This window comes from Ovis canadensis, chromosome 12 (genome assembly GCF_042477335.2).
Source record: "Ovis canadensis isolate MfBH-ARS-UI-01 breed Bighorn chromosome 12, ARS-UI_OviCan_v2, whole genome shotgun sequence".
Taxonomy (NCBI): domain Eukaryota; kingdom Metazoa; phylum Chordata; class Mammalia; order Artiodactyla; family Bovidae; genus Ovis; species Ovis canadensis.
The window spans coordinates 13,358,725-13,371,779 of NC_091256.1; the positions used below are offsets into that span (position 1 = coordinate 13,358,725).

The 13,055-nt window shown below is 56.8% G+C and overlaps 1 protein-coding gene across 1 annotated transcript in view; it reads right to left on the minus strand.

Annotated features, from left to right (window-relative positions):
• Positions 1 to 4,147: 4,147 nt before the first annotated feature.
• The window catches only part of LRRN2 (leucine rich repeat neuronal 2), a 64,016-nt gene continuing 55,108 nt past the window's right edge, over positions 4,148 to 13,055 (minus strand). Inside the window, exon 2 of the mRNA XM_069545217.1 lies at positions 4,148 to 7,137. Within this exon, the coding sequence (XP_069401318.1) occupies positions 4,790 to 6,928 (2,139 nt within the window). The 5' untranslated portion in view covers positions 6,929 to 7,137 and the 3' untranslated portion in view covers positions 4,148 to 4,789. The remainder of the gene's footprint in view (positions 7,138 to 13,055) is intronic.

A 13,055-nucleotide genomic window follows, 5' to 3' on the forward strand; every position in this document is an offset into this window, starting at 1 on the left:
ATGCCATCCAGCCCTCTCATCCTCTGTCATCCCCTCTCCTCCTGCCCCCAATCCCTCCCAGCATCAGAATATTTTCCAATGAGAGGGGTCAGGAGCCTGCAAAAGCGTAAATGAGGCTTTGATTTTCAAAAATGAGGGAAAGGATAGACTTAGGAAATGGGCATATTAGTGTGCGTCTCTGCCAAAGTTCTAGAAGCGATGGTTAAGCTGAGGCCATCGCTGCTGTGGCCTCCCGAGTGGCCTCTCTGCGCTGCCCTTGGCCTCCCCACACGACTGTGATCTGAGGAATCCCATGAGTCAAATCCAGCCACTTCTGCTCAGCTCCCTCCTGTGTCTCCCCTCTCACTGGAAGGAAAACTTTGAGTCCTCACAGGAGCTTATGAGGCCCAGCCCCACCGCCAGGCTATTCCCTCCCCTCCGGGCTCAGTTCCTCTCCCTCCGCCCTCCTCCTTGCTCTGGGCTTCCTGCTTGCCTTCTCCGTTGGGACCACTCTTCCTCCAAGATAACTGGTTGGTTCCCTCCCCCAAGGCGTTGCTCAAATGTCAGCTTCTCAGCGAGGCCTTTCCTGAGCCCTCCAATGTAACCTCCCCACCCCAATTCATCCTCTTCCCTGACACAAGCTTTTCTCCATGGCTATACATATTCTTACTTATCTATCTTGTTCATTAACTTCCTTCACTCACTGAAATGCAAGGTTTATGGGCTCCAAAAGTTTATCTGCATCCCCAGTTGCTCGAACCGTGTCAACTGCATAGTGATGTTCATTAAATGTTTGTCGATGGGAAGGCAGAGAGGAGAACAGCAGGAAAGAAGGTGGCTGGTACGCTGGGAAAGAGGTCACTAGACCAGCATGACCAACCATCCCAGTTTTCCCAGGACAGAGAGTTTCTGAAACAAGGGACTTTCAGTGCTGAGGCCAGGAAAGACCCAGTCAGCCATGCTACGCTAGATCAGCCCAGCTCACTGCCTCCTGAACATGGAGACTAGTCTGACAGCTCACAGCCCTGCCTTACACTCACTCTCTCCTTGTGTTGGCAGAGCCTCCCATGGTCTCATGGGAGAATGCAGGGACATGGGCTGCAAAAGGGTGTGTTTAAGTGGTTTGTAGTTGGCTGAGCATCTCAGATGTGTTGGTGGATGGGTCCATGCTGTGGGAAGGCCGCTGTGGTGAGCCACAGAACCATATCCTGGCCTGCATCTTCATCTGGGCCGCGGGTGAGGACAGAAACAGGGTCGGATCCTGCAGAGGCGTGTCCTAGCCAGGGACAACCCACACGGTCAGCAAGTCTGAGCTGGCCTTGGAAATCATCTCAATAGATGGAAATGATAGGCCCAAAGTAACAACCTGAAATTCAAACAGTGACAAATACTGCTTTCTATTTAGCATTTTTTAAAAAGCAGTCTTAAATACCCAGAAGAGACCAGGCTAAACAGCCGCTTTGTTTGTCTTAACCCAGCATGCTTAGTTGCCCACACACCCAGTCTAGTGGGAAAGCTAAGACTTTGAACGGCACTCAGGTTGCATTAATTGGCATACAGGGCGTGAGTCCCACTGTCCTCCCTCTTGGTCGCAACACACCTGAGCCGTGTGCCCAGCTCTGTACCAGGGTAGAGGCTCTCATTTGACCAGTTTCTAGCTATTCCAGGACACGGCAACCCCAAAGTGTCTATCCCTCCCCTTCCCAGCTGGCTTCAGCCTGGCAGCATCAGCTCTCTTTCCAGGAGAAAAGAGGCCACTCATCCCCATCCTTCCCCAGCTCACCTAACTTCTCTGGGGGCAGCCACATGCTCAGGGCCAGGGAATTCAGTTGAGACTGGGGTTAAATCACCATAATGCCTTTCCCCCCAGGAGAAGGGAATCACTTTCAAGGACTCAGTGCAGGGAACTCCCGAGGGCATGGAGCTGGAGCAGCACCCCTTTCCCTCAGGGCTCCCTGCCTGTAACTCAGGAGTCTTTGGGAAAGGAAGGTAGCAAAGATATTTTTTATCTTCCAGCCTTTCCACCCTCCAACCCCAGGCATGTCTATAAGCATTTGCTCTTGCAGGATCTGAGGTATGCTGGGGTCACTTTTGGGGTTGCTATGACTGAGCCTGAGCTCTTGGAGGCATTCTGGGTGGGAGTTCTGAGGTGGCAAAGGAGGTGTTGCTGGGAAAGGGCTGCAGGGCTCACAGGGCTCTGGGTGCTTATATGAAGGACCAGCACCTGGATTCTCCTTGCCATATGGGCCCGTCTGGAAGGTAGCACCTGCCCTTCATCCTAGACAGAGGAGGTGTTGACTCCTGACTTCAGTTTTCCGAGATCAATGCAGGTCCTGCCCTGCCTCATCCCCACAGAGATTCTGGATCATGGAAGATAAACCCTAACCAGCAATGAATAGGCTGCCCCGAACTTGGCTATGATGGTCCTGAAGCTTTTCCAGCTCCCTCTCCTAAAGAGGGCTTCCATTGTGGCTCAGCTGGTAAAGAATCTGCCTGCAAAACAGGAAACCTGGGTTTGATCCCTGGGTTGGGAAGATCTGCTGAAGAAGGGAAAGGCTACCCACTCCAGTATTCTGGCCTGGAGTAGTCCACGGACTGTATAGTCCACGGGGTCGCAAAGAGTCGGACACGACTGAGCGACTTTCCTTTTCACTTTCCCCTAAGAACATGTAAGTTGTGCATGGGTAAGAACACATGTGGGTGGAGCCTGCTGACTCAGGGCAATGGGCTGTCCTTTTGAAACCAGGCTGAGTAGCCCCGCAGTAGAGGGGAGAAGAGCCAATGGACCAGCACCCCGTACCCCTGCAACCCTCTCACAGGGCCATAACCTATACCACTGTCTAGGAAAAAAACAAACAACCCGGGACCTAGAGGAAGCAAAACATTGCAGCCACGCCAGGTTGGAGCTCCGTGGTTCTCCAAGTGTGGTCCCTAGACCAGCAGTATCAGTATCACCTGAAAGCCTGTTAAACATGCCCACTCTCAGGTCCCGCCCAGACCTGGATCAGAAACTCTGGGGGTGGGACCAGCCTCCGTGCTGACCCGGCCCTCAGGTGACTCTGATGCAGGCTGGTGTGTGAGAACCCTTCTGTCCAACAGGAAGAAGTCTTCTAAACTGGCTTTTTGCTGAAGGTCTTCAGAGAACCCTACTGTCTTTGTGTTCATTGGGAGAAGGGCATCACCCCCTGACTTGGGTGAGGGCTCTTTCTTGTGTCCATGGGGTCAGAAGCTCTGGCTACTGGTCTGCCTTCCACTTGCATCTACATTTGCAACCTTGAAGGGGACTTAAAGCCCACTTCCTTCATGTCTGCTAACTGTGTCTGTAACATTGGAGTCCTCAGGTTCACATGTGGCTTCTCTTCCGCCTCAAGAGACCCGTCTCAGAAACAAGAGCTGTTGCCCGGCAGCCTCTTGCTCTGGAACCCCCACTGGCTGGCCACAGCAGCCCCCTCCCCTCGGCTCTTCTGCTTTTCCAACAGATGTTTCTCTTCACATTTGGTCCTAAGAAGTTGATCCATTAAAAAAAAATAATACTTCAAAAGCAAACCTGGCTCCTTGCAAATTATACTGAAATGGACTGGAAAGATAGATGCTGCCGTCTCCCACAGCCCTCCCCGCTCAGACCCTCCATCACTCCCACAGACCCCTCCTGCCCCAGTGAGCCAAAGTCCTTGCTGTCTTGACGATTTGAAATTCTCTGCGTGACTCTGCCTCTTGGGTTTGTTTAATTAGAAATAGGCTGGGAAGTGCTCCCTATGTACTGGCATGTTAATTGCTTATCACAGAAAAGGAAGGGGAGACAGGGTGTGGTGATGGAAATTTCCACTGTCGCCATCTCCAGACTCTTCTCCATTTTTCTCTCCCTCTCACTCCATGCCTCCTCTTCTTTCCTCTCCTGTCAGCCTCTCTTGCGCACCGTCCCCAGATCTCCTGCTCAGGTACAGGGCTCTCTGGGGAGCAGTCCGGAGGCACCTGCAGGTCAGACTCCAAACCTGCGGGGCAAACCGCGCCCCTAGCTCCAAGCTCCCCGGACTCCCTCATCCCCCCCAGCCCTCCTGTCACCCTCAGGCTCCAAAGGGATTCAGAACTGAGAGTTCTGTAGTTACACTCAGTATTTGAATGATCGCTTCTCTTTTGTTCCCTTCCCCCCCCCTCATTATTGTTATTCTTATTTTTATTTTTTACAAAACAGGAGCAAAACTGAGTTGAGGGGAAGTGACACGTTTCTCCACGAAGATACAAAATTGCCTACAGAAAGTCACTGTCAGTGCAAGCCAGCTGCCGGGCAGAGCTGTTCCTGGGCATCCGTCTTCCACACGTCCTTTCAATCCAGAGAGGCCTGGGGGGCCCACGTGGCACGCAGCTCCCCCCCCAAGGTGGGGAGGAGAAGCCTTCAGCCTTTGCCCAGGGTGGGGGAAGGAGCAAGCAACTGAGACTGCACAGAGACAGGGAAGAGGAGGGGGTGCCTCCTGTGGGCCTGGGGATGCAGGCAGGGGACATCCAGGCAGAGGCCCAGGGCTCTCCGGGCACAGAGCCGACTGGGGAGGTAGGCGGCTCCAGCCAGAGTCCTTCTTGCTCCTTGGAGCTGCTCCTCAGAACGGCAGCAGAGGTGCCCCCAGAAGGTAAGGGTGGTTTCTGGAGGCTGCAGGGGCAACCCCTGGGGCTCGAAGCTGGTTGTCTCGTTTCAGCTGCCAGGCCTCAAGCACGTGGGTCCAGGTCAATTTCCTGGCAGGGCGTCTGGCCCAGATTGCTTCCCTTTTGGTAAAAAGTAGTCCGAGTTATTTCTCTACTGCCGAGAACAGGCTGAGCTTCAGGAATTCTGTGACGATGGCGGGGACCAAGTCTCCCCTTCGGAGGACCTGGGCCACTCCCTCCCTGGATTCCAGCGTAGGACGAGGGGTGCCGACACCACCCGGGCGGAAGGGGTGCTCCAGCCCCAGAAAGCCCAGACTGGGAGCAGAGGCCGCCCACCCACGCCCTGCCTGGGCTGGCCGGCGCCAAGGTGGGCTGCCAGCCCAGCTGCCAGCAGGAGAACAGCGAGAGCCAGGATGGCTATGAGCCCGGGCCGGTCCCCTAAGCCTCTGCGGCAAGAGGCGGCCTCTGTAGTCCTGGCCCACACACAGGCCAACTGGGTGTGGGCGTCCGCGAAGGCCACCTGCAGACAGGCCCAGTACTCCGTGGCCTGAAGGAGGCGCGTGATATTGTAGCTGTGGGTGCCCCGTGGCAGGCGGGCCAGCGCGGTGGCCCTGCGGCCCTGGAGGGTGGAGGCGCTGGCCCAGGTGAGGTTGGTGGAGACTGTGTTGGGTGGGGAGACCCAAGACAGCAGGATGTGGTAGGGGTGGGTCTCCTGAACCCGGAGCTCCAGCCCCCACCCCTTGTCTCTGCCGTGTTGCAGGGGGGCCCGGCCGACCACCACACTGATCGTCTTCGTGTCGGCCCCGACCAGGTTCTGGGCCACGCAGGTGTACAGCCCTGCTTCTTGCGCTGTCACCCGCCGCAGCTCCAGCGTCCCCTCGGGGTACACCCGGTACTTGCGGCCCGCCCAGGCAGCCGTCAGCCTAACCCCCGCGGGAGTCACCCAGTAGATCTCGGGCTCAGGCTCGGCCAGCGCCCGGCAGTGCAGCAGCAGGCTGTCTCCGCTGGCCACCTGGAGGCGCGGGGGGAAGCTGCGGGGGGAGATGAGGGGCAGGCAGTGGTCCGTCATCTCCCGGAAGGCCACCTCCCGCACTGGGAGGCGCTGAAGGTCCGGGGGCTCGGCACACAGCGTGGACTGGGGCTCGATGAAGCGGACGCGGGTGCTGGTGGCGTTAGCCCAGCGGATGACACAGTCGCAGCGGATGGGGTTGCCATGGAGACCCACCTCCTGCAGGTTGGGCAGGGACTCCACGGTCTGCTGGTGCAAGGCACTGAGAGCATTGTTGTTGAGCATGAGGGTCTCCATCTGGGGCAGGTGGCGGAAGGCTCGGGGGTGGATGAAGGAGAGCCGAGGGTTGTTGGTGATGTCCAGCTTGGTCAGCTCGGGCAGGTTGACCAGGGCAAATTTGTCGATAGAGACTAGCTCCTCCATGTTGTTCAGCCCCAGCTCCTTGAGGTGCAGCATGTTGGCAAAGTCCCCGGGCCCCACCCGCTGGAGTGGGTTCTTGTTCAGGTCTAGGAACTTGAGCCCCGGCACCTGCTCCAGCGCCCGCCGGGGCACACGGGCCAGCCGGTTGTCATAGAAGGAGAGGCTCTCTAGGCTTTGCAGCCCCTCCAGGGCATAGTCAGAGATCTCCTGCAGGTTCATGCCCGCCAGTACCAGGCTGCGCAGGTTGGCCAGGGGCCGGAAGTTCATGTCCAAGATGGCATCCACCTTGTTGCCGCCGATCATGAGGATCTCTAGGCTGGGCAGCATCTCGAACCAACGGCTGTCCACGGCCCGCAGCAGGTTGGAGTTGAGGTGTAGCCGTAGGAGGTTGCTGAGCCCTGCGAAGGCCCTGGGGGCGATGCGGTAGAGCTGGTTGTGGTTGAGATAGAGTTCCTGCAGGCTGGCCAGCCCCGCGAAGCTGTGGTCCTCCAGCCGGGTCAGCTGGTTCTCCTCCAGGTGCAGGCTCAGCAGCTGGGGCAGGGCACGGAGATCACAGTCTCGGGGGTCTGAAAAGCTGTTCTGGGACAGGTCCAGCTCCGTGAGATTGGCCAGGTAGCCCAGTTCACCCTGGTCCACACGGACGATGCTGTTGCTCTGCAGAAGCAGGGTCTGCGTGCCTGCAGGCAGGGCTGGGGGGACAGCCGTCAGGAATAGGTCATTGCAGTCCACGGTGGTGGCCTCGCGGTAGGACGATCGGGGGGTATACCAGGGCCGGATCTGGCAGGCACACCCAGGGGGGCAGGGCACGTGCCAAGCTACCACGGGCACAGTGGCAGTGGCACCAGCCACCCATGCTAGCAAAAGGGGGGCCACGAGGAGCCTCATGGTGGAGCTGCAGGGCAGGGGACCATCCACAAGAAGAGTCTGGCGTCCCAGTGCTCTTGGCGGCTCAGCAGCCTGGCCAGGACCCAGGGAACCGCCCCCCCAGGGCAGTCATTCTATGCAGGGACCGGAGGGCACCATTTCCTGCCCTCCTGGGAACAGCGCTCCATCCTGGTCTGCAGGTGCCGGGTCTGCTCACTCTTCAGGGCAGCCTGGAAGGGGAGGACACAGAGTTAAGGAGGGTTCAAAGGATCCGAATCTACCCCCTCCTCCTGTGTCTCCCCGGCTAGACTCAAGAGGCCGAAGGACAAGACGAGCAGGGCTCCTGAGTTCCATCTTACAACACTTCAGCTTTGTTGTCCTTTTCTCCCATCTGCTGGGGGAGGGGCTGGGAGTCTTCAGGGAAGGAGCAAGAGATTGAGCCTTGGAAGCTTCCGGGATAACTTGGGGAAGGTGTGTGTGTGTGGAGGAGAGGGGGTGGCTGGAATTGCTGTCATCTTCAGAGTCCTTCTGAGCCCAGAGAGACGAGAAGTCGATTTTCCAGCCTGCCTCTCTTCTCTCCTCACTCCCTCCCCGGCTCACTGAGTAAATGGAAATAAGTGATAGTTTTCAGACATCTCTCTGAACAGTGTGGGTAGAGGGTCGCAGAGCCAATTCCAGGGTAAGCTCCTAAGACTTTGAAAGTTGAAAGGCAGTGGGCCCCAACCCTGTGCCCAGACCAGCTAGGGCAGTGGGGTGGTCGTCTGGGTTCTGCTTAGGCTGTCCTGGGATGGAGGCCGGCTTTGTTTTTCGCAACTTCCCTACCTGGAGGTAGAGGTTTTCCCTTCCCCAGCAGCCTGGCCAAGCTGCTAGGAGGAGGAGGTGGGTTTGAGCCTGGGTCTGAACTCTTCAGTCCTGCAGGTAAGGCCTTAGGTGATCTGGCCTCCACACATTCTCCTAGCTATGGCCACCATACTGATTCACTGCAGCCAATATTCTGGGCCAAAGTCACCCTCGACATTCACCTGTCTCCTCCTCACGGTCTCCCAGACAACTTCCACTTGGTCTTGAAAACTCAACCTAAGGCCAGTCACCACCTACAGAAAGCTGCTTCTCACCCTCTGCACACCTGGAAGGCTAAGGGCCTGGCTCCTGCCCTCCCAGTGCCCTCTGCTTTCTTCCGTCATAGCCCTGATCACACCGTGTGGAAATGTCTCTCCAGCTGGGGACCTGTCTCACTCATCATCATGCTTACGGCCCAGAGCAGGGGCCCAGGGAGGGTTTATTATATAAATCAGTCTCTGTAGCCCCAGGGCTCCTTTCCGCAGGAAGCTGGGTCCTTACCCCTACCCCCATCTAGAACCCCAGCCACTGCTGTTCCTCCTTTGCAGGTATGGACAATCCAGTGTAGATTCTCTGGAACCCAGGGCCCGGCTGCATCACCCTTGATGCAAGTCCAGCCTTGGCCTAGAACCAAGATGGGGAACTAGAGGACTCATCTAACTCCCGAGTGAAGGTCTGACTGGGTAGTTTTCTAGCTGCAGGCGTCAGGGGAGCACACGGTTACTAAACACCTGCAATTTGCCAGACCCCAAGACTGTGCATGCCTTATCTCACTTAACCATCATAAAGAGTCTATAAGATATGCATTAATACTTCCAGTTTCCAGATGAAAAAACTGAGGTTCAGAGATGGTTAAAGAGTTTGGCTCAAGCCACACAGCTGCCAAGTGGGAAGAGCCAGGAATCCAGAGGGTGTGCCTCTTACACTGTCCTTCGCTGCCCCACATCGGGCCCGACCCAATCCTGGACACCCTGAGCTGCCCTGGCCGCTGCAGCAGCAGGCTGGGTGCCCATTTGTGTCCCCCGAGGAGATGACTACTTGCCCGGGAGCTATGGGAAGCTGGGAGCTGTGTCTCCCATCACCTTCCAGGCAGGTGCCTCTCAGTTGGCCAGAGGCGCTCTTTGCCTTCCTCCTCCCACTTCCAGGATGCTGCAGCTGGGAGGGGAGCAGTTGGAGGCCTCCTCCGAGCAGGGGCGCGGCATGCCTGTTTACATTTGACTACTTCCCACCTTCCTCTGCAGCTATTTCTGAAGGTGGGAAAACAGCATGACTTAAAATGCACAGAGGTTTTGCGTGGGGGTGTGTGTGTACACTGACACGTAAAACTCAGGGCAAACAAACACACGTGCACAAAAGCATGCACCCCTCCATCCACGTGCAGAGGGGAGCCAGGGGAACTCAGCAGCCCAGGCCGGCGAGCGGAGGTCAGGAGGAGGGGTGAGGACTCTGCAGTGTGCTGCGTGGGTGCAGAGGAAGCGGGGCTGTTCCTGTCGTGGGGCTAGGACTGATCGTGCCGCACAGGCACATCAGAGGCCTCTGCTTCTTGCCCAGGCCTGACTTGAGAGAGCACTGCTGCTGCTGCTAAGTCGCTTCAGTCGTGTCCGACTCTGTGCGACCCCACAGACGGCAGCCCACCAGGCTTCCCCGTCCCTGTGATTCTCCAGGCAAGAACACTGGAGTGGGTTGCCATTTCCTTCTCCAATGCATGAAAGTGAAAAGTGAAAGGGAAGTTGCTCAGTCATGTCCAACTCTAGCGCCCCCATGGACTGCAGCCTACCAGGCTTCTCTGTCCATGGGATTTTTCCAGGCAAGAGTACTGGAGTGGGGTGCCATTGCCTTCTCCGAGAGAGCACTACCTACCAGCAAACAGATCTTACTGTTACTTACCACTTCCTACCAGAGCACTTTGGGAAAAGCTGTTGACTTCTCTGAGCATCTGTTCCTTAGTGTAGAATGAGCTCATCATTAGGATTGAAGGAGCTGGGTGCAGTGCACACAGAGCTCAGTAAGTCTTAGTTCTCTGCATCCCCCAGGATGGGGAGGCATCCCAGCTCCAGGACTTCTTAGAGGGGATAGAAGTTGGGTCCTAGGACTTAACCAGTCCCTACGAAGCTTGCCCATTGTGGGCCCGGTGTCATCCCCAGGTGGAATGGGGAGCTGGGGGCAGAACTGAATGCCACACCTTTAAGAGTGCCACTCTGGCAGGACCAAAAATGCAAAATGATTAGGAGAGCCCAAGACAGCTCTTGAGGGAAGAGAGGGCTGCAGTGGGTGGAGAGGGCCCTGAGGCCCTGACCGAGTCCCAGGCTCCTCCTCCAGCACCCCTGTCCTGGCGCCTCTTTCTGCTGATGCACAATGGTGTGAAGCCACTTAAAAGCTCATTTAAAATGTTCAGAAACATGCCTTTCCCTCCACCCCAGGCTCACCCTCTTCCTTGCCCCTGTGGCTGGGCTGGGGGGTGAGCCGGCATCTAGAGAGGGGCAGCGGCCAGATGCCTTACGTTCACATGCACCTCTGGCCCCAGTGCTTGGCAAAGACAAGTCCTCCCCATCGCTGCTGAGCTCACAGCCCCTTCCAGGATAGAACTCAGAGCTGCCCACTCACCTGCCATCACCACTTAAGGCTGTCTTGCACATGGCCCACTCATGCAGGCTTGATTAGCAGTTTCTGCTGGGAGCTGCAGAGAAAGCTAATTGTCTTTTATCTATAATCTCCCCGGGTGAGCAAGAGTTCAGATTATCACGTGTATGCTTTTCCCAGGAGCTGGATTTCAAGCTCTCGGTGGCAGGGGCCGTGTCATGCATGTTTTTGTGTCCCCATGGTGCCAAGTGTAGGACTGAGTGTGCAGAGGGTACTGGTGAGTGGACACAAAGAGTGAAGTATGTAATTCTATCAATCCTGTGTGGAGGCAGAGAAGGAAGAGATTATTTAGTCTTTGCAGCAGGAGCAACTGAGGCACCTAGAGGTTAAGTGACATGTCGGAGGTTACATGGCTTCTGACGTGGTGGGGTCAGAATTTAAACCCAGGTGTCTGGCTCCATAACCTGCCTCCCTGGCCCACGGCTCACTGCCTGGCAGAACGATGCCAGCTGGACAGGAGCAGAACGCAGCCCTGGTGGTCCAGCAAGCCTGCCTCAGTGGCCAGCCCCTCAGGGATGACCTGACCCTCTGCCCATCCTCCCTAACGGCGACCTGAGGGGATCCTCGGGCACTATGCCTTGCTTCCTAGCTACAGGGACTCCCCTAGGGACACACAGAGAAGCCCCTGCTCCTCTGTGTGGTGGCACAGACCTCAGGCTGCCTCTGGACCAGGGGCTGGGGGCTGCCGTGTGCAGACTGCTGCAGCCTGGGCCTTCAGTGAGGGGGGACATGGGGGGGTCAAGCCCAAGAGAAGAGAGGAGCAAAGCTTCTTTTGGAAAAGCTGGCTCTGTGAGCCCTGACGGACCCCCTCTTCCAGGCAGCTGCTCTGGACCTAGCAGAAAGTATGGAATGGACTCCACACACTTCCCACTGAACCCCGATCCTTGGCAAAGCACCGAATGAAGAATTCTGGAAAAGCTGGCGTCAGAGGCAGAGCGGACATTCTCCTGTTTCTCTGGCTCAGCACAGCCAGGGGCTCCTGCCAGCAGACAGCGCCGCTCCTCCAGATGGCCGTGGGTGCAGAGCGGCTCTGTCCCCCACTCCCCGCCCCCCTCCTTGCAGCCCAGCCCCCCTGGGCTGGGAGCTCTCAGGAGGGAGGAGCAGCAGGCAGTGATTGATGGCCTGGCCTTCACTGCAGCTTCAGTGCCGGGGCCCCCTGAGCTGCGGAGACAGATGGGCAGCATAATTGAGTGTAGCGTTGATAAACTCTGGCCTCCTCACCAGCAGATAAGCTCTGGGTGGGGGGACATGAGGGGCGGGGGGGCAGTGCTCCATCTGTACACCTGGCCCCTGAGAGCTCCCCCTGGGAGGGGAGCATGGCCCTCGCTCCCGCCCCCCATTTAATCACAGACAACCAGGACCTCAGGGCTGCAGGAGGCCTCAGCGTTTATCTAGTCTTCCAGAGTCTGAACTCCATAAATAACTTATGCAAAGGAGGAGCGGTGAAGCAGAAGGAAGCCGGGCTCTGCGCTCAGGTTTGAGTCTGGCTCTGTCACTCACTGTGCAACCTTGGGCAAAGTCAGTGACCCGAGCAGGGAGGTGAGGATGAGACCCTCTCACAGAGATGCTGTGAGGCGCCCGGATCAAGGTCTGGGAAATGCCTGTTTGCGGCCCTCACGGCCCCCTCCTCCCATCTCAGCTCCTACTTCTCAACTCTCACCTTTTGTAGTAAACTTTTCCTTTCTCTTATCCAGGTATAATAAGAGAGCACATAAATGGCACAAATCCCAAGTGTGCAGCTTGATGAATTTCTACATTAGTAGATACCAATATAACCACCCCCGAACAAGAAACAAATACTTCGAAGCCCTCCTGAGGTTCCTGTGTGACGCTTCCCAGTCAATGTCCAGCTCCCACCTGGAATAGCCGTTGTCCCACCTGACTTTGTCACCATCAGTCAACTTCATCTTTTAAGCACAGAATTTCCCTTCCTTCCCCATCACAACTCAAAACCACGGCTCTGGAAATAGTTGACTCTGGCTCTAGGGAACTCCAGAACCTCAGACGTGAAATTCACTTAATTCACCCTCCTGCTTCACAGGGACTATAGCTTCTCAGGGTCTCATTCTTAATCAGTGATCTGAAGGGAGATTCCTCTATTTCTCTTTCTTGATCTACAGTTTACATCTTAGAGTCCCCTCTCGGGTTGGAACCCTATGGCCTGAACCCATGAGTGCTATGCTGCCTCGAGGCAAAGGCAAGATGAGCTCCTGGCCCCACACATCCCTGGCAGCCCTTCCCCAAAGCCCTGCTGGGTCTGGGCCTGCTCTTGGGGCAGCACTGCTAGCCCCCTTCTGCTGCCAGACCTATAGATATTCTGATGACAGAGTCTGCGGCACCAGGCAAGGGGACAAGCGGGGGAGCGGCCAGAGAGGAGAGACCCAGGCCAGACTCCCTGTCGCTGCCCCGGGCCCCTCCATCTACCCATTTCAGAGGCTGCCCACACTCAATGGGCCCCAAGCCCAACATCTCCCACCAAACCTGCTCAGGCACCCACCAGTCTCCGGGACTGGAAATCTCCGCCACCTCGACCCGCTCCTGCCTCACACGTGCCCGCCACAGTGGACATGCTCACATTCCCTTCTCATCACCTGTCTTGACTCTTTCGGCGTCTCCTTCTCAGCCCTGAGTGACCCTCTTGTTTCCAAACACCTCATGCTCCCCCCAA